A 22,252-nucleotide genomic window follows, 5' to 3' on the forward strand; every position below is an offset into this window, starting at 1 on the left:
GAGGTTATAAGTTACTTTTGTCAAATTAGGTTCTAGTTTACTGTTAGATTTTAGTGTTGGAGTCTGGATTTTGGATTAAAGTCTGGATTAACATGATTGTTCCTTAGTCATGTTAGATTTTGGATTAAGAAAACATTATATATAGACGAAAGTCACAAGGCCGGTCAACGTGGCAAAGAGCCAAAACATAGTCGATTCTAGTTTGGGGAAACTGTGATGATCATCATGATCTGAAAAGGTGTTAAAACTCATGAAGGACTAACTTCTTAATTTCCCAGTTTTGTTTACAACCACTAGTTATTAAGGTGACAAATCTACAAAAAAATCAGTAAATTAACCTTCTATTTCATATATATATATATGGTACCAGTAAACCTTTTACAAAAAAAAAAATTCAAATTATTATTTTCTTTTCAAGAAAGAAAGAGAGATTTAGATTTTTTTTTATATATTTATTAAATCTAATGGAAATGATCTTAATTATAGTGTCTAACCAAGGTATGCTTAAAAAAATGACAATTATTACTTATAAATAATTAGTTTAAAATTTTCTTAACATCATGGAAGAACAAGTCATATTTATTATGTGGTATTTAGCTCTCACTGAGAAACGTTTTCATGGTGTCGCAGAAAATTACAAAAAATCTGCCCTTTTGGGGCGAATACTATTCGCCGCAAAACACTTCACCCGGTCGAAATTCGTTCGCGGCAAATTGGCCTAGAATAAATCATCTGGGTTGATCAATTACGGTGACCTTTGGACTTTGTCGTATAGGACATCTTTTGCCACGAAAACATTTCGTCAAAAATAATACTTTTCACACGAGAAAGAAGCATTTTTGCCGCAAGCTTAGTTCTCCGGAAACAATTATTTGCAGCGAGTAGTATTCGCCACAAATAATGAAAAACATTTAAAAAAAATCTGCTGCGAATCCTAATTCGCCGCAAAGAAAAATTATCCCAAAAATAAAAAATAAATGCATAAAATCGTATTCTTCAAAATTCAAGCCATGCACTAATTTTATATTTCAAGGAAAATCAATAAAAATCCAAGCACAATAAAAATTAACGAAAAGAATAAAAATAAATGTCTTCTAAAAGGTAAACATCATATAAAAGTTGAAGATGCAAACATGACATGACATGGATTTCACCTATATCATTGACAAAACATCCTCAGAAATATGTTTGCAATAGATTTACCAAATGCAATCTTGGATAAGTTTTGTTTCCGGTTATTTTATTTCTTCCATTAGTTATTGGCTCAAAAGTATCTGCTTCGCATGTTTTTTGTGTAAACAAATGCAATGGATGAATAAAAGAAACAACATCAAAGCTATAATGTGCACATATGGGTTTCACATATAGCCACGGCAACTTAATTAAAAACTGAATGATACAAACGTTAAACCAACAAAATCGTCTTTTCAGATGTTGAACCTCTTGTTTATGATTCTTGGATGAACAAGTTTGAGAGAATGTAATGAGTCCAACCAAAACAAACATAAAACTTTAGGCTCCAACATAAAAACCGAATGATATATACAAACATTAAAAAAAAAACCAACTTATTCTACTATATATTACACACTACAGAGCCTAAATCAGAGTCTTGTTTGTTCAAAATCCTCAAGATCATCAAAATTATACAAAAATTACAAGAGAAAACAAAAGTGAAATGAAAGTCTCAAGATACTAAACTAGCAAATTCAGATTGAGAGACTCACCTCCTCAGTGAGGGTAGTTTGGCTACATCCTCAAGATCATGTTCTGCTTTTGGGAGGTAGTGAAAGCATCATCATTTGTCATTTGTGGTGCCCCATGATTTGGGTAGCAAAAAAGGGTATTACTTACTCTTTATTTGATAAAAATTACAGCATTTATCTCTCCATACAACCGCAATCCTCCTATAGGTCTTAAACAATGTTGTAATACCACAGCAGTCCAATATGTTGAGTCCATAGTGCGAGTAGTTACCATTGTGACCCAATAGAGGTCATTGTTTGGACCCTGATCTTCTTCCTTGCAATGTCTCTCAAATGTCCTAAATAACCTCAATATGTATTGGAGTTGTATATTTTGGGTAAAATTCCACCACCACACTGCTGGTTGTAACATTTTGAGACTCTAAAACTCTTTGTTAGAGCCAAATTCTGTTCAGATCCAAACATGAGGCTCTAAAGTGGCATTAAACTCTACAAAGATCAGTACACACAAACCACATACTAGAGGGTCCTAAAAGTCACCAAGAACCCAAGTGCATGCTTGCTAGAAATTACATTCCTGCACATGAGCCTGATCAAGTGTAGTAATGGGTAGCAGCTTTAATTTCTAGAGATTACTACCCTCCTCAGCGTGCATTTATTTGAGGAGATGTGAATTCAATATTTCACTATAGCTAGAGCTAGCACAATCCCAAAATCCTTGGAGAAGTGAATTATATTAAATATTTGGCAGATGCATGCAGTAGCTTCGCATGTTCATTAGTATTCGCTTCATGTCCTTGTTATTTATTGGAATTACTTTCATAGAAGATGTAAAAATAGTATATTTTCAAAGGTTTCCTTTGAGAAAATTTCGAGGGCTAAATCAGATAAAACCCACTTTCATGAACTAAAATCAGATAAAACCCCGTATTAACTAAAACCAGATAAAACCCACTTTCATGAACTCTCGGATGTATATCACCCAAACCAACATTCGAAAAAGCTCCCAAAACCCCAAATCAATTCTAAATCAATGTATAAAAACTGATCCAAACCCATCCTTCAATTTCAAAAAGTCCCTAATGTAGATAAAGCGTTGCAATTCGTAATAGATTCACAATCAATTCGTAACAGATTCACAATCAATCATGGAGAATATCCCAAAAAAAGTGAACTTACCCAAACATCACACAGGAACTCCAAATCTATGAAATCAAAATAAACATACATGAAGGCAATAGCACTATACTTAGGTGAAATGCTTGCAATACATATATCTAAAACGGGAGAGGAAAATTTTGAAAAACACAAACTCATTCATTGAGCAATAGCCCCTCATCCACTCTCTGGTCAAGATCCCCCACATATGACAATGGAACCGAGAGAGAGAGAGAGAGAGAGGTGCACACACAGAGCAGAAGATAGAGAAAGAAACAGACGGAGGATTAAGAGACTCATGGAACGGCAGCAAGCACAGCTTGGGAAGGGCGGCAGCAAACTCACAGAGAATAGAGAGGGAGTATCGAGCTGGGGGGAAAAGAAAAAAAAAAAGAAGGGAGAATTCGCATAGGATTTTATCATAACATTTTGTGGCAGTTAACAATCGCCGCAAATATAGTGAAAGCGTCACCGTCAAAGACCCATAACGTGCTATGTCGAGGCTGTATCTGGCAATTCTATTTTCGGCAAATAGCCTTTTTAGCGGTAATTTTCTCACACTCCAGAAGAAAAACACTACTACAGTGGAATACGGCTTCTACTGTCCAATTGTTGCTCGCCGCAATTTTCTTTGGCCGCATAACCGGCTTTTTCTTGTAGTGAAATATAGATAAAATAAAATAAAATAAAATAAAAAAATCAATTAGATGTATATAGTTCTATATTTTATCATTCCAGTCATATTCACTAAGATATCGCATTTTAAGTGGGACTACATTTTATTAAGAAACATGTGAAATTATTTAAAATATATTAATACATATGATTAAAAATGACAAGAATAATATTATATAGACATCAATAATATGAATAATTTATTTTATTTTCATGGGCATTGACACCTTTCAAAGTACTAAAACCTAGTACCATTATAAGAAAATTGTTTAATTGTGGCTAGTTATTTACTGTAAAAATGATTATTTTCTACTAAGATGAATTTATTTTCGTCATAAATAATCATTCTCGTCGTAAATAATCATTTTTCTTGTACTGAGTGCTTGAAAACAAGAGCTAGCCCACCTGCTAAAAGGTTATCTACACACCTATACAAAGGATCGATAATAATGACATGATTTGCATGCATGCCCTTCACATAAAATAAATATAAATTTTAGGCTTTGAGAAATTCTTATTTTTTATTCTGATCCACATGCACTCATATGTATCCAAGGCTGCTTATAATCATCACACTCATCCTTCCATATGAACATGAACAACCTTATCCGAAAGCTCTTAGCCCCAAAGCATTGTGGCTGGGAGAAACGTACATGAGGTAGCACTCAAAAACATTTTAGCTTTTCCTAATGAAATTAATAATGAAACCACTTTACATGCCTTTTGACCCTCCACATTCATCCTCATTTTGTGTCTTCTCCATGAACTTAGGCTTTCATCATTTACCAACAGACTAATTAGAAGCTTTTCTCACCGACAAATTAATTGGCTGTATGGACCAGTGATAATGTCTTTAGGTGACCAACCATGGATGAATTCATGAATAGCTAGCAATTACCTAATTCGTTGAGCTTCATGCTAATGATCATGGCTACTGCAAGGCTACTAGGATACCTTACCTACTATATATAAAATTATAAACTCTCTTTCCAACTAACTATTAGCCTTTATTATAATGTTTTTTAGACTTGACCTAGTACCCACGATGGCTGGATAATTATATATATATATATATATATATATATATGAACTTTAGGATAAAATGGCCGGATATAATAATTAATAATTTAATTATATATAAATTAAAGATGATGTGACATGCATATATATATATATATATATATATATAAATGGCCGTTCCAAGATTGGTTATTATAAGTGAATATGTACTCAATATATATGTAGAATATTTATATGCATTATCTGTTTGAGCAGTAGCACTTAATCCGTATAGCTTCCTCATGCTTTTGCTTTTGATCTCTCTGGCGCATTGAAGTGTTTGAGAATTTGATACTAAAGTACATTGCAATCTGTGTGGTGGGGGAAGAGAGGCAGCAGCAGGCCAGGGGACATGGAGAAAAGAGAACAAGATTCGAATCCATGTACTCGTCAGAGATCGATGATCATGATCAGATAGATCATGTATTGGAAAAAGATTTATATGTACCTTCTCCCACGTTTGATATATATATAATTTAAATAAACGTGTTCCTCGATATTATTTAATATTAATTGATTTATCAGATCGAGCCTCAAGGCTTAAATGGGTTCAAACAATATATATTTATTAAAAACATAAATCACTTTATATATATATATATATATGACAATATAATCATGTACAACTGATAATTTTCGGTTAGTGTTTGATATATATGTAGTATCTAGACAACTCTTTTTTTGGATCTCACACAATTGGTCATCTCTTCCAAAAGTCAACGAACAAATTGCATGCGCGTTTTGGGCACGCTTGAAAATGGTGCCGGGTGCATCCATGATCGTTGCTTTATAACAATGATTAGTTGCAAGACTGCGCAAATTTCAAACTGGTGGGGGCACCTCAAAAAATTCCAGAGCTTGCCTGTACATGTGGATCAACCAAAAATTAATTTAATGTCTATCAGCTTATACATACGTACATATATATATATATATATATATATGCTATGATCCTAATGGCTAATGAGAAATATCATTCACAAGATGATCGATCAGTTTATGCAATATCGAAAATTGGTGAAAATATTTCGTACGTAAAATATGGCCACAGTACGTACGTAGGAATCGACCATATATATATATATATATATATAATATTGCAATTAATTAATCTCATGTTGGTACCATTAAACAGTAAATTAACAGGACAAAATGCAAGTAAATGCATGCATGCATCAGCAAATAGCTGCATGTTATTATTTATATATCCATTAATATAAATATATAATCTTTTTCATACAGGCAATCATGCACGGTCGATAGATATTCATGATATTATATTGGATATAATCTAGTACTTACCGTGGGCATTCCTTTAATTTATTGACTCCAAGTCATCATTTTTAGTGCTTTCATCAGTGATGGCAATGAAAAGAGACCTGTGGGCTTTTAACCGATCATGTAAATATTCTCCTCCGATCCGGATCTACCTTTTTCCCATCGATAGCCAAGGATAAGATTTGTGTTTTATTATGTTATATTAAGCAGTACTACGTACTGATCTCCATGTCGATCTGATTATTTTCTAATCAATGATTCGTATCGAATTAGGAGTTCATGACCAACCAAACTAGGTATATATAGCTTAGATAATTGTAAATCCCTATTCAGAATATAAATGCCATGATATTCCTGAATATATACATATATATATATATAACATTATATTCATATTCCATTTTTAGCTAACCTCGAAACATCTCATCTCATCTCATCTCATCTCATCTTACTTCATCATTACAACTTTCTCAAATCTCCAAATAAAATAAAATAAACAATTCAACTTTTTCAAATCTCAAAACAAAAATAATATTAAAAAATATATTCTAACAATATTTTATTCAACTTTTTAACTTTAATCTCAACTCATCTCATCTCTGAAAATAAACGAACCTTAAGTTATGTAAATGCGACACTTTTCATCGGTATGATCCTTTGATCGATCATCCCTTATTTTTAAAGAATGCAAATAAAAAATTGCTGAGTACCTTATCATATTTAGAAGGATAAGAATGAGATGAGAGTGTAATACTATGTTAATTTATATTTGTAGAGGTTTGCAGTTTGAACTAGACCATGTCAATCACGGGCGTGTACTGAGGAGCTACTAATACTGTACTTGACTTGTAATGTATGTTTCAGGTCCAGTTTATAATATCCGTTATTAATTAATATTGCAATATATATATGTTTTTCTCAACAAAAAAAAAAAAGTAGCTATAATTATCACTTGCAAGCTTTAATATGCCCAATATTGTATTAGAAAGTAAATGAGATGTATTAATGTATTCTTCAGTGATCACACAGCTTGCTCACCTTTAATATTAATGTTAAATAACTCTGGTGCGCATGCCAATGTTTTTTGAACTTAAGATCCTCAAATGGAAGAGATATATATATATATATATATATAGACTCATTAAATGGGCTCTATATATAGCATTAAATAAGTAATAAATATTTTATATCTGACTTGATGATCAGTCTATATATCTCTCTTCTACACCTTCAAGTTCTTCTGGTATATAGGAATTTGAAGAGACCTTAATCCCCATTTATTATTATAGCACCAAGGCGTGGCTTTTGTGTATAGCTAGCTGTTGTAACTTTGCACCCGATCAATATATACGGATTCCACTTCTAAATAGATTTTTCGCATTCTGCTAATGAGGTACGTAATCAGTGACATATATACGTCTGAAGTCCCTTTGTGATCAAAAGGACCAAGTGGTGATCAGAAACACAGAACAAAGGGAAATTAATGGGTGCACCCATTTTCGGAGCGGCTTTTGCTTTTGTAGGTCTTGTCAGACTAATGAGACACATTGAGAAATGACAACGTCAGATTATCCTGTTTCCTATATATGTTGCGTAGCACCTGGCAACATAATATAAACTCTATTGCTTGATATATATGCATGCATTATGCAACAACAAGCTGCATGTGGATCGTCAAGTCTCTTTGCATTTAGCACCAATTATCTTATCGTTTGCACTCGCCATTTCGAATGTACGTGGTCGATATTTGTTATGAAATCATATCAAACCTAATCGTTCTTATTTTTCAAGATGAAATGATCGGTACTAGATCAGATCTAGTTAGTTCGCAAATTCAATCGCTCCAGTGCAAATTAAAGGAATTAGTGGCATCAACTCATGATGTGGTACCCCTCCCCCACCTCCCAATTAATTTAAACCTGAAACCATAACTACTGGCTGGCTAGCAAGACATACATAATTAATGGAGCGTAGATCGATCATGATCATTACCAACAAGGTTATACAAGTCTTGTTTGGTATGACATTTTAATCAAGGAAACCACTTTGGATCCCGAGGACTAAAGAAAGATGCCTTGACATGAGAATTAAGCAATTTAAGAGCTGCTTGAGATTTGATGCACCTAGGTGTTTTATATTGGTTGATCGAGCCCCCTTGGTCGATGAACAAGTCCATCAATTTCTCAAAAGTTCCCGGCGCCACCACTCGAATCTCAAGGGGCCCTACACACTTATCGTATGCACGGCATCTTCGGTATATGTAATCAAGCTCTTCTTCCACAGCAATGCAACATTCTTGGAGCACCTCGTCGTGATGATCAAGTAGTAGTACTGCATGAGTAGCCGCGGCCAGCTGGCCGTCATGATCATCATCTGGCTTTGATCCTTGAACGAGTTGAATTATTTCCCAATACAATACATAATGTCCAGGAAAAGTTGATGTATCCGCATAGCTAGTGTACTCCACGAGTAGGGCATTGTATGGTTCTAGCAATTTCTTCGCCACAGTGATGCTCTTGTGCAAATCTTCTTCGTTGGTTTTGTCGTTGTCGATGCTGAGAAGGACATTTCTCCGACAAATGAATCGGAATTGTGGGGCTCGATTGTGGAATCCCGTCACTTGGAGCACGTCACCAATACGATAACGATATAGTCCTGATTACATAGTTTACCCAAAACAAAAAAAGCACTAAATATTAATAAGAATACAACACTATATATATATATATATATATAACAAAAAGATTGGCAGGAAAAAAAAAAGACTTGAATTAGAATTTCAGTTTTTGGAAAATGACAGAATTTAATTATAAGATGTTCTGATCTTGATCAAGTAATTAATTAAAGACTCTTTCTAATTACCTGCAAAGGTAGTGACCACCAATTCATAGTAACAGCCAAGCCTAACCTGCACCAGGTCGAGAACCTTATCATTAGGCACCTCCTCTTCTTCCCCTACGGTCATTAACATCGTCCCATTCTCTCCCAAAGGTATAAATTCAAAATAACCCATGTTTGGCATGAGGGTAAATGCCACGTCAGCAGGGTCACACAAGGGCTTCAAGTTGACCCCAAAGTAACATTCTGACGAAGCATACATGGTGGACACCAACGGCAATTTCCAGTCGCTGTAATACCCTAAGGATGGTATGTATTGTGCCATAGAGCCAGTCACAACTGCCTCGATGTATTTAGCTCTAGGCCAAAGGTGGGACAAAACTCCCTTCCACGATGAGCGGCTGCAAATGCGCTCTATCTCGTCCGCAAGATGTGGGTTTGGTGTTGAAAGCATGCTCGACATACATGAAAGGCAATTAGGGTCTGTGATGGCGGGATCTAGTTGTCCAGTGCGGATGTCATTACAGAGACGAACCCAGTTGCGTTCAAGGAATGAGATGGCTCGGAGAAACGCCGAGGCAAAAACGGCCCCTAGCCTTAGGACTTGGTGGCGGTGGATTAGACCCGCTAGCAGTTGGCAATACATGCTTTGGTTGCTGTCGTTGCACAGGATGGCTTGGTCTGGGCTCGTGTAATCGTTGAAAGAGTCGCGTGCTCGGCCCTTGAAGTGCTTGCTCTTGTAGTAGCTGGTGAGCACAGCCCGTGCTGGTAAACCACAAGGAGTTGACGTTTCTGCCTTGATAAAGTAGAGATACATGGCCTTGCCCTCGTCAAGACCAGGGACACACCTAATATCAAGAAAACATTGGAGACATTATATCCTCACGAATTGTCTACATAATGGCTAAAGTGGCCATAGTTGGAGATTAATAAAACTATATACTAATGCATGGACGTCGGGAGATAAATTAAGTGTGTAACTGATTCATGATGGGCATGATTAGATTATATAAAAATGTTCGCCGGTTAAGATCTTCTGCGATTGAGGGCATCATCTTGGGTTCTCCAGCTGAAGTCCCGGAACTGCAAGTACCGTGACAAAAGTTTATTATAGAAAACATAAATATCATAGAAAACCGGAAAACAGAATTCATTCAAAAGGAGGAAATATATATATCACTGAAAGCGCTAAAAACAGAATCACAGAGAGAGAGAGAGAGAGAGAGACCTGCATAGCATCTCAGTTATAGGGTGTCCAGTAATGAGAGAGGAGTCTTCACCATTAGCAATTCTTTGGATATATGGGCGAATACCCATGTAAGTAATGATCGGGACGCTACGCTTGAACTCTAATATATCTTTTGATCCTTTCATATACTTAGCGAGATACTCGGTTTCCCTATTTCGAGTTAAGATCTCTTTCAAGATGTTCTTTTGAACTTCATCCGCCTTCGTCGTGAGTCTCTCAATATCCTTTAATGCCTCCTCACCCCTGTACTCTAATTTCTTCCCATCCATGATGTCAGATCGATAGAGATGAGAAGGATAGCAACAAAAGACAATTTGAGTTGCAATGTGCTTCTTGTCGAAATGTCTTAGAGGCCGAAGGGTTTATATACAATGATCAAGTTCGGCCTAGCAATTAAAATCATGCCTTCAGAAAATGCTCTCTCGATGGATCACTCTCTCCCACGTCATTGCAGCCCTCTTTGTTTCACAAAGGTGCTGATGCGCGCTGTGGTGCATGATTCTCTCCTCTCTCTCTCTCTCTTTTTTGGCCCTAGAAGATGATGATCATTGATCGATGCCATTTCGTAACGTGGCCCCTCACAAGCTTTTGTGATTTGACATACGTCACATCCCTCGCAAATTGTTTTGTATACAACTACTAAAATATTGCTTAACAACTTAAATATCTTTCTCAACTAAACTTTTCCGTACCAACGAGCAAGCAAGAGCATTTCGACAGCCCCCACGGCAAAGACGTGCCTATGATCCACGTAATAACTACCAGTTATCATATTAACTATCACTTAGGTAAAACTTAAAGCCGTTTCAATAGTTGCACCTTCTTTGTGAGATATGAATGATTTCCGCTATTTCTCTGCATGTGAACACAGGATCAAGCCTCGGGGCCGGTTTTTTGTTTTTTTGGTACGGCGATTGAGCACCAATCACTGACCATTTTCTTGCGTGATACACAAGTACTGCACTTAAATTGTGACTTGCATTTCGAGAAAGTATTGCAAAATACAAAAGAATTAATATATGTTCAGAGTATTTTTGCGTATTTTTTATATATTTAATTGATGTGATTGGCTAAAATAATTATTTTATATTAAAAAAATAACGCAATCAATCACATTAATATAATATGTAAGAAGTATACAAAAGTAACTGCATATAAAATTTTTGTTAATATATATATATATATATATTTACACACACAGTATGAATGATACGTACACATGTATATATATAAATGAGAAATGCTTTAACTATAAAGAAATTCTACAAAAATAAATCTACAAACTAATATATGATCTTCATATGATAATGTATGTTAGATCGATCTACTTTATAATATAAGTATATTTTCAATCTAACATATTAGGCCAAATTAATCAATTTATGGGTCTACTTTTACAGGTTTTCTTTATGGCTAAATCATTTTTCTATATATTTATATGTTTGACTGTTATTTATGTGTATATATTATATGACAACAACTTGACATGATATTCCAAATAGGCATATATGATACATATGTCCATATAGGAGCACTAGCATTGGTTTCTCTATATGCATATGCAAAATCATATCTTTTGGAGATTGATTTTGTACATCAAGAAAAACTCTCACATTGGATTATACATCTTTGAGCCAAATAATTATCATTATTTATTTTTTTCCTAAATTATTTGTTTTCTTTCAGATTTCTTTATGTTAGTGTCGAAAGAAAGAGCTAGGAGAAAAAAATGTTTTGAAAGAGGGTTTGTTTTCATTGGTGTCGAGAGAGCAGAGGAGGAGAGAGAAAAAAAGTAGTAAAATAACATTTAGAGAGTGAATGGTGCATCTTTAAATTTGTAAAAATACTATTCATAACTATGCAAATTTTTTGATATGCAATATAATCTAATGCAGTCTAATTTAATATTATATTATATAAATATGTAGATGCATATCCAAATGCATAATCCAATACTAGTCATGCTCTTGTGATGGACAATTAATAACCTTCAGAATTGTGTTCTACATATGCATCATGGTTATCCACATGGTAGAGCTTTGTCCTCGTAAAAAGCATGGAGAAAAAAGCAGAAAAAATGAAATCTTCTTTATAGCATGTGTTTCCACTCTCAAAACGGTATGTGACGTGTAAAGCTGTACAGAAAGAGAAAACTATACTTCCATTCATCTCAATGGGAAACGTGGTGCTTTACAAGCTGCTCTAATGCTTATTTATGGAAGTAGATTGGTTTGCAAAGGAATTGCAGCTGGCTTCTATATATATATATATATATATATATATATATATATATATATATCGTTATATATAATTGAGACTTTAATGGTGATAAGAGTACAAAAGAAGAAACAACCTCAGGCGCCGTTCGATGAATTCACCTAGCTCATGAAGATCTTCTAGGGGGACTGCTAACTGCGCGCAAATGATGATCAACAGCATCCATATCGAGTATATAGGAAATGAAACCAGTACTCATGTAATATTAATATATCCACGCACACCTTTAAATAAATGTAGCATTCGGTGCGGTATGTACCTTTTTTAGTCTATGATCATCAGAAAGATACAATGTATCGATCGACAGGGAATTAAGCTCTGATATATCTATCCCCTTTCCATGACAATTCAGGAAAGATGTACAACATGAGCACTAATGCAATAAAATTTTCATCTTTTTCCAGACCTGGGAAGTTTGTGATAATGGAGGAGAAAGTGAACGTACACTTTACTTGGCATCATTTTTCCATGACTAGGTGCAGCACATCGCGTGCTCTCACTCAAATCATGGTGTCCGCCAATACCTCCTTGGAAGTATTCATGACCTTGAGATCAGAGATGTTTCTAACCCAACATTACAATCGTCATCAGCCCTCATGCATGTTCTTAACGTTCTTAACTTCTTATATATTTAATATATATATAGCAAATTAAACTTTCACAAGGAATTATTAGCTTAATAAAAGTATCATTATCCAAATCGGGAAAATGCAATATTGTATTTGTGCTAGTTGCTTGCAGTATGTTGTGCGTCCAGGTGTGATATATATCATAATTTCATTCAATGGGAACGAATCATTCTCAATGTCAATGAAGTAGTAGAGTAAATGCAAGCAATTATCATTAATTGTAGAAAATCAGGCTTTAAAAAATTGCTTAAACGTTTACCTATCGAAAGAGAAATGTACAAAATTTGGCAAGCAAGTACGTACTAGATCATGATCACGTAGTCTGATAAACAATATATATATAATCGATCTTGATATCTATAGTGCTTATGATCCCTTTTCTGATGAAACAAAGCTAGCTAGCTGTACGTACACTAAATACTTTTGAGAGGAGCACTATCACAATAAGGCAAATAGGCCTAGCTAGATAGCTAAGTACGACCATATAATGCAAGATCTATCGGGCTAGCATTTTTCCTTAATTTTGTCGTACGTACTTTGTTTTCTTCTTTTGTTGAAGTAGCTAGCATATATAATGGATCAGAGATTAACATCTTTTCGATCGATTCTGTGAGGCCAGAAAGTGAAAAAGAACATGTACCAAAATGAGACGTAGAAGTAGCAAGCTAGCTTTAACATGGAATCATTTATTTATTTTTTTCTTCAGGCCAGACGACTACTAGTGGGTTCTGTACGTAATTAATTAAGAGGAGTACTAAAGTACAAATAGATTATATAAAAGTAATTTTATAAATTGATGTAACTTCATGTGATCCATCAAATTTACTTTACAATAAAAATAACTTTACAATCAAACAAACCACATCAAGTCATATCAGTTTGTAAGATTACTTTTATATAATTATTTTATAACTAAAGTATTTCTCATGATTAATTAACAACATGTACATTTCCTGAATATATAAGCATATAATATATATATAAATTATATATATATATATATCTTATCGATCGAGCATGACAGAGACACGTAGGCAACACTGATCAATTTACACTTTCACTTTTCACTATTACGTACGCTCCATCACATGGAATTAGTGGTTATGTGATCATATGGCAAAGAGATGTGCATTGTTTCTGGCCAAATTCAGTGCTGTAATTAATTTCACTTTGGATATTTTTACTTAGGTGTTCATGGAATCCATTCTTTATGTGTCTTCTCATAAGATGTACTTTGCTAGCTAGCTTTTAATGAGTATATATAATGAATAGATCATCTGCATTTACAACAACGTCCCATCCATTTGCCTTATTTGTTGGCTTTAATTATGAATTCCATGAGATCATCAACAATTTAATTTGGACAAAGACGACTAGATCAAGATCGATATATATTAATGTAGGAGCTCGCTCGATCGATCGATCGATCGATCTCTTGAAATCTTTTTTGAGTTTCATGTTTTGTTAATTCGTCGTGTACGACAAGTAGTACTGTGCAAAAACTTTACATATATATAGCTAGCTAGTGAAGTGTTTTCAGGTTCTGGTAAAGATGAAGCCATCCCAAAACAAAGCCAATTTGGTTTACGTGGTAATTTGGGATTTGCAATGCGAGACCAATTGGTAATTTGGTGTACTTTTTGCGTCTTGATCAGGCAAGTCGATCGTGACTCCTCAGGTCTTGATCATTTACTCCAAACAATATATATATTTATATATATATATATATTTGATGATCTCTTGGATCACAAACAAAAATGGTATTGGTAGTATATTATATCCAAACCTATATATGCAGGCTGGTTCTCGATGATCCTTTCTGTATCGGGGTCTCAAACATCCAAACTACATGGCCAGTGAGCTTCTCTTAGATCCTAGTACTCCATTCAATGAACAGTCGAGGTTCTTTAATATTATTAATGTACTTTGTCAAGATTGAATATTAATAACTATATATTCTGTCAACCAGCTTAATTGCCAACATATGCACCCTCTCCTACATAGACAGATGCAATATTGGATTAAACGTGCGGGTCTTGTGCTAGCTACCTATAGGGCACAATTGAGTTGGGCCAATTTTCTCCATGAAAAATTGCTCTTGAAGCTTTCTATGACTCTGAATCAACGACTAGCTTTAATGTCTTTCTTGATTCTGTCTTATCTATTTGAGTGTCAAAAAGCAAGTTGTTGTCTCTCGCTCAAGCACGTATGAGGGCAAAGTACCACTGCTTTATGGCTGTGGCTATAGCCAAACTATATAACTTGCTTCAAATGCTCTAATTTATTTAGTTGAAGATCATTACGATTGCTAATTCTCTACCAATTATTCGATACGTCGACAATACTAGCTAGTGTGCTCTAGCTTCTAATCTTGTTTTCTATATTAGGAAAAATTATCTAGAAATTGAATATCACTTTACAATTAATAGAGAATATATAAATGGCGAACAAGAACGTTAAGATTTGTCATATTTCCATCATCGACTAGCTAGGTTGCCAATGTCTTCGCAAAGGATTTTTGAATTATTGTTCTGTTTTTTTTTTTATCTTTTTATAGAAAGAAAAAAAAGCATGAATGCTTTTGGTGGCAAAAAGCATCATTTTGTGGGAAAAAAAATTCTATTCCCACCAATTTTAATCGTGGAGGGCTCGTGGCATATACGTCACCACAAAAAGTATTTTATTCTGCGAAAGGTCCAACTCATGAAAAATACTAGGTTATTCCCACAACAAATCCCACGCCAATAGCCTACTAAGCTCGCTATAAAAGCACATTTACATTCATCAATGCTCGTGGGAACAGGACCAATTACCGTGAGAGGTACTGGTGGTAGGAGTGGCAGTATGTGACACGACCCGTTAACCCAACATGAATACAACACAATAATAACGGGTTTGGATTTAATCTTAACGGGTTCAGGTCAAAACGGGTTGACTCGTTAAGACACGATTGCTTAACAGGTTGATAATAGGTCAACCCGTTATAACCCATTATGACCCATTAAGAAAAAGTTAAAGTTACAATTATACACTTATACCTAAAAGTAAAATTGTTGGGATTTTAATTTCGATATTTTTATTGTTTGGATTGTAATTTTGGACTTGTAGTTAGTTTTATATTTTTTATAGATATTGTGATTTAAACATTTATATAAATTATGCTAAACTTAATCAAGTCAAACGAGTAATTTCGGGTCTGTTCAACCCATTTACATAAACGGATTGAAACGGATCGTGTCTTGTTGTGTTAACCTATTTTGTATTATTCACTAACGAGTCAAAACAGGTTGACACGACACAACCCGTTATGTTAATGGGTCGTGTTAGGGTTTGAAATTTTGACACGATAAGTTTAACGAGTCGTGTTGGGGTTGACCCATATGGTATAATATACATGACTTAACATGACACGAACATGACCCGTTAAAAGGATTCAGAAAAAAAAATGTAAAAGCAAAAAAAGATGAGACTGAGCCAAAAATAATCATAAAAATTTGTCTAATATAAGCTAAAAATATATATAAAAACAAAAAAGAATAATTGACCACCCTGGAATCATTCCTTTTAAATTCAAACAAGAAGTTAGTATTATAAGGGCAGCTGCATATCTCATTACAAGACCAACAAAAAGGAATTATTAAAGGCCCTCTCTCCCTGCATACAAGTCAATGGCACACTATTGTCCAATAATAAGAATTTCTAGTAATTGGCCATAATTTTTCCAAATAGCTCCTTTGGTGCTGCAAGTGAACAATTAAACAAGATGCCAAAAAAGGGAAAATCAACTAATAGCCTATAAAGTAGAGACAGATGGAAAATCCAGGCTGAATATTTACAATCAACTTACTGGGCAACCCAGTGAACCTCTCAAACTGCTCATATGCCTATCCTATAAACATCTCCAACCCTGTAACAATTATGGCTCCAAATTCTTCTGCTTCCCTCAAAAGTATAGTCATTTTAAGGATGTAAACAGCATCAGAAACTAATGAGTATTATCTAAGAGCAAGCTGCAAAGACAGAAAGCCAATTATTCTCTAGCTTCTGAATGAAATTACAAATTTATAGCATACAAAGCTTGAAATCTTTCTGCAAAGTGCAAATGAACATCTCATATACAAAATGATATAGATGGTGCAACTTGGTCTGGTATATCCCACATAATAAATCAACTCAATTTCCCTTTATCCAATTTGGTTTGTTCATAAGGACATTTCAGATTGTTTCAGGCAGCTTTCTTTACCCCTAAGTGGCTGCCATTAAACTAGGGCCTTTCTTCTTTTCTTTTCTCCAATAACTAGTTCGTGAGCAGGTTACTTTGAGTTTCAATGTTACTGTTATACCTCAAAACTACAGGACTGAACAGACCCAAGACAATCCAAATCTTTACAAGAATTGAAATTATGAATTTAGTTACAAATAGTTGACATGCTGGTTTCAAAGTAGGAATTGTGAACCAGATAACCAAATAATAGTCAAGGCCTAGAACATTAAGAACATAATTAGCCAACTTCTGAGCTAGTGCATCAGATAAAACAACCTCAGCATATATCCTTCTTCCAAAACCAAGGATGTTATCATCTAATATGTATAAAGTAATTTACTTATAAAAAATATGTATAAAGTAATTCAAGCATTCATCATTATCTTTTTTCTCTTTCCTTTTTGTAAATATTCAAAATAACCCCAAACCACCAAGCATCAAAAGTTATTATTTTGGTTTATGTTATGAGCAATAATGCAGAAGGAAGTATTCTGAGGAGGATGGTAGCAGATAAAGAGTTCAAGGAAAGCTTCTATTAGTCTGTTAGTTAGTTAATAAGCAAAACATTGTAATTACAATACTAGCCTTACTTAACTGTCATAATGTACCAAAATGCCTTTATCTTCATAACAGAATAAATTATAGGATGTGTATAAAAGGGAGGGCTCTGTAAGATGTAATACATTTAAAAAACATAGTAAAGTGCATTTGGAGGAACTGATCCCTCGAAGATCATATTTGGGAGTCATTCTTGAGTTTTATCCTTACAATTGGTACTAGAGCAGTTCACTTTTTTGGGAAAAAGTTTTACTTTTTTTGGGAAAATGGCAGAAGGAACTCGTTATAAGGAGTTAGAGAAGATGGTGAGTGGGTTGCAGCAGAGCCAAGAACAACAAGGGAATCATCTAGAAGATCATCAATGAGCACTGGAACAATTGAACTCGAAGATGGATGTCTTGATTGAAGCTGTTAATGGTGGAAGAGGAGGTTATCAAAATAGCGGTAACAGACAAGAAGATTCTGAGCGAGGGTTTGATCACAGAGGTATGCAATTTCGTACCATTAAGCTCGACTTTCCAAAGTTTGATGGGGAGAATCCAACGGGGTGGGTTTATAAAGCAAACCATTATTTTGCTTTGTACCCCATGCCAGATGGGCAAAAGATTTTAATGTCATCTTTTTATATGGAGGGGACTGCTTTGATTTGGTTTCAAGATGCCGAATCTACTGGTATCTTTTATTCTTGGAGTGGGTTTGTGCATGCTTTGCAATTGAGGTTTGGGAATTCATCTTATGATGATCCCATGGAAGCTCTTACTCGACTTAAACAGAATTCCACTGTGGCTGCCTATAAAACACAATTTGAGGTGATATCTAATAGATTAAAGGGGTTGCCTCAAAATTACAAATTGAGTGTATTTTTTAGTGGTCTAAAAGATTAAATAAGACTGCATGTGAGAATGTTACACCCTCAGAGTCTCAATTATGCATTTGGTCTTGCCAAGATTCAAGAATAGTACATCCTTAGTACTTGTGGTAGCAATAGAGGAGGGAATTATCAAAATTCCTATGTACCATTTTCTGTTGGTGGAAATGGCTTTAATAATAGTATTGTAAGGCTTTAATAATAGTATTGTAAGGAATGAGAGTACTAGAGTAGGAAGAGCTAACAGTTTTAATCCTTCTTTGCTTATACAAAAAGTTAGTCAAGATGAAATGAAGGAGAGAAGGGAAAATGACTTGTGCTATTTCTGTTATGAGAAATAGAATCCTAGTCATAAATGTGAAAGAAGAAAAACAAGAATTTTTGTGATGGAAAGGATAGAGTGGTTTAAAGAAGATGAAGTTCAAGATTATGAGTTGATAGAAGAAGAGACTATTGTTGACAATTTGACATCTCAGAGTGAAATTCCTAAGATATCCTTGCATTCTATTGCAGGATTCTTGAGTCCAAGAACCATGAGAATCCATGGTAAGGTTCAGAACTGTTCTGTGACCATTCTTGTGGATATAGGCAGTACGCATAATTTTCTTGATCCCATAGTTGCTAAGAAGGTGGGATTGATAGTTAATGATGTACAACAAGTGGAGATACGGGTGGCAAATGGAGATAGGATGAGTGAAGGTATGATAGAAGGGTTGTAGTTTCACATGCAAAGGCATCAGTTTAACACTGATTTCTTTTTATTACCACTAGGAGGCTGTGATGTGGTTGTGGGAATGCAGTGGCTAAGGACTTTAGGTCCTTATGTTGTGGGATTTTAATGGTCTTACAATGTCTTTTCAGCACAATAGCAAACCAATAATTGTTCGAAGAATGAATTCTACCAAATCTGAGATAGTTGGAGACATTCAGATTTGCCAGTTAACAACAGTTGAGAGGAAGGGAATGTTCTTGCAGTTAATTCAGCAGCATCAGAGTGATGTTAAGGAAGAAATTGATGGGGAGATACAAGAGGTTTTAAAGAGTTTTCTGACGTCTTTGAAGAACCAAAAGAATTACCTCCAAGAAGAAGCCATGATCACAAGATTAATTCGAATGAGGGATTAATTAGAATGAGGGTGCAATGCCTGTTTCTATTAGGCCCTATAGGTACCCATTTTCACAAAAAGCTGAGATTGAAAAAATAGTTAAAGAATTACTTGAAGCTAGGGTAATAAGGTGTAATCAGTCTCCTTTCTCTTCTCCAGTCATTCTTGTAAGGAATTTTGATGGGTTTTGGTGAATGTGCATCGATTATAGGGCTTTGAATAGGGAAACTATTAAAGATAAGTTTCCTATTCCTGTGGTGGATGTACTTCTTGCTGAGCAATGTGGAGCTACTGTTTTTTCTAAACTAGACCTAAGGTCTGGTTATCATTAGATTAGAGTGAGGGAATCTGACATTGAGAATACTATTTTTTTTCATCCATCAAGGACATTATGAGTTTTTGGTTATGTCATTTGGCTTAACCAATGCTCCTGTTACTTTTCAGTCTTTGATGAATGAAGTGTTTCAATCATTTTTAGGAAGTTTGTATTATTTTTTTTTTATGACATTCTGATATATAGTAAGAACAAGACTGATCACTTATAGCATTTAACTATGGTTTTGACAGTTTTAGCAAAGCACTCATTGTTTGCTAAAAGAAGCAAGTGTAGATTTGCTTGTAAGCAAATTGATTATCTTGGACATTTAGTATCTGTTGAGGGAGTGCAGGCTGATCCATCCAAAATAAAGGCCATGATTGATTGGGCTCAAACCAAGTCTATTAAATCCTTAAGAGGATTTCTTAGACTGACTGGCTACTATAGAAAATTTGTGAGACATTATGGATTGATTGCTGGTCCTTTAACTGATCTGCTCAGGAAGGATACATTCCATTGGGGATCAACAGCTACTCAAGCATTTAAGACACTAAAAAAAGCCATGACTCAACCACCTGTCTTAGCTTTACCTGATTTTACTAAACCATTTTTTATTGAGTGTGATGCATCAGGTAGAGGAGTGTGATCTGTCTTGATGCAAGGTGGAAGACCTTTTGCATTCCATAGCCAACCTTTAAGAGGGAAAGCTTTGGATTCATCTACCTACGAGAAAGAATTCTTGTGTTGGCTGCCAAGAAGTGGAGGCCTTACCTTTTGGGGACTAAGTTTGTCATTAAAATTGACCAACAAAGTCTTAAGTTTTTGCTAGAGTAGAAAATAGGCACACCATCACAGGAAAAGTGGCTTAGCAAATTGATGGGCTATAATTTCACAATTGAATATATAAAGGAAGAGAAAATGTAGATGCTGATGCGCTCTCAAGAATGGATGAAGTTACTGAGAATGAAGCAGTGTTAGCTGCTATTACTGTCTTGGATCCTATGTGGCTGCAACAATTTAAGGATTCTTACTTGCAAGATGAGGAAATTACTGACATTTGCACGAGGTTGCAACGAGGAGAGTTGGTGAATAAAACTTTTACAGTCGAGAACGGGTTTTTGTTAAAAAAATGAAGGTTGTTTCTTTCAGCTAAGTCTTCTTTGAAGCAGCAAGTTCTCCAATTTATACATAACAGTGCCTTTGGTGGACATTAAGGGTATCAAAAATCACTTCGCAGAGCTAGAGCGGACTTTATTTGGACTGGTATGAGAAGAGACATTAAACAATTCATTATAGAGTGTGAGGTTTGTCAGAAATGTAAAGGGAAGAATGTATTACCAGCAGGCTTATTTCAACCATTGTCGATTCCTATGAAGTCATGGAATGATATCTCTATGGACTTTATTGACTCTCTTCCCAAGTCACAAGGATTTTCTGTGATCCTAGTAGTTCTGAATCGTTTAACAAAGTATGCTCATTTTTTGCCTATGTCCCATCCTTATAAGCAGCTTTAGTAGCCAAGATTTTTATATCCCAAGTTTTTAAGTTGCATGGAATGCCTGCAACAATTGTTACTGACAGAGATGCTACCTTTACAACTACATTCTGAAAGAAGCTTTTTAGGCTTCATGGGACTAAGTTGCAATTTAGTTCTGCCTACCATCCTCAATCAGATGGACAGACTGAAATTGTCAACAAATATGTGCAGCAATACTTAAGATGTTTTGTCTCAGATAGGCCTAAACAATGGAGTCATTGGATGCCTTGGGTAGAATGGTGGTATAATACCTCTCTTCACTCAGCAACTAAAATTACACATTTGAGGCTTTGTATGGTGTGACTCCTCCTACCTTATTGTAATATGTGGTTGGCACTACTCAAAATGAAGTAGTGGATTCTAAGTTAAGATCAAAAGAAGAAATTATGTCATTATTGAGGAAGAATTTGGCAGCAGCTCAGAATTATATGAAGCAACAATATGGCAGGAAGCATGTTCACAGGCAATTCCAAGTGGGCGATATGGTTTACTTGAAATTGCATAAATATAAACAACATTCAGTAGGAGCTATTGTCAATCCTAAACTGGCAGCAAGGTATTATGGTCCCTTTAAAATACTGCAGTGCATTGGATCAGTTGCATACAAATTGGAATTACCAGAGGGTTCAGCTGTACATCAACTATTTCACGTGTCCAGATTGAAGAAGCATGTAGGTCCAATGACTATTGTTTCGCCAATACTTTCATTACAAGATTCTCTTGGTGCATCTAGA

General features: G+C 35.0%; 1 protein-coding gene across 1 annotated transcript; it reads right to left on the bottom strand.

Annotated features, from left to right (window-relative positions):
• Positions 1-7,829: 7,829 nt before the first annotated feature.
• Positions 7,830-10,457, bottom strand: LOC108984116 (putative indole-3-acetic acid-amido synthetase GH3.9). The gene is made up of 4 exons (XM_018955952.2): positions 9,943-10,457; positions 9,696-9,797; positions 8,739-9,562; positions 7,830-8,531 (listed from the first exon to the last, which is right to left on the bottom strand). The coding sequence occupies exons 1-4, from the start codon at positions 10,230-10,232 to the stop codon at positions 7,909-7,911; spliced, it is 1,839 nt and encodes a 612-aa protein (XP_018811497.1). The 5' UTR covers positions 10,233-10,457; the 3' UTR covers positions 7,830-7,908.
• Between the last annotated feature and the right edge of the window lie 11,795 nt (positions 10,458-22,252).

This window comes from Juglans regia, chromosome 11 (genome assembly GCF_001411555.2).
Source record: "Juglans regia cultivar Chandler chromosome 11, Walnut 2.0, whole genome shotgun sequence".
In the NCBI taxonomy this organism is placed as follows: domain Eukaryota; kingdom Viridiplantae; phylum Streptophyta; class Magnoliopsida; order Fagales; family Juglandaceae; genus Juglans; species Juglans regia.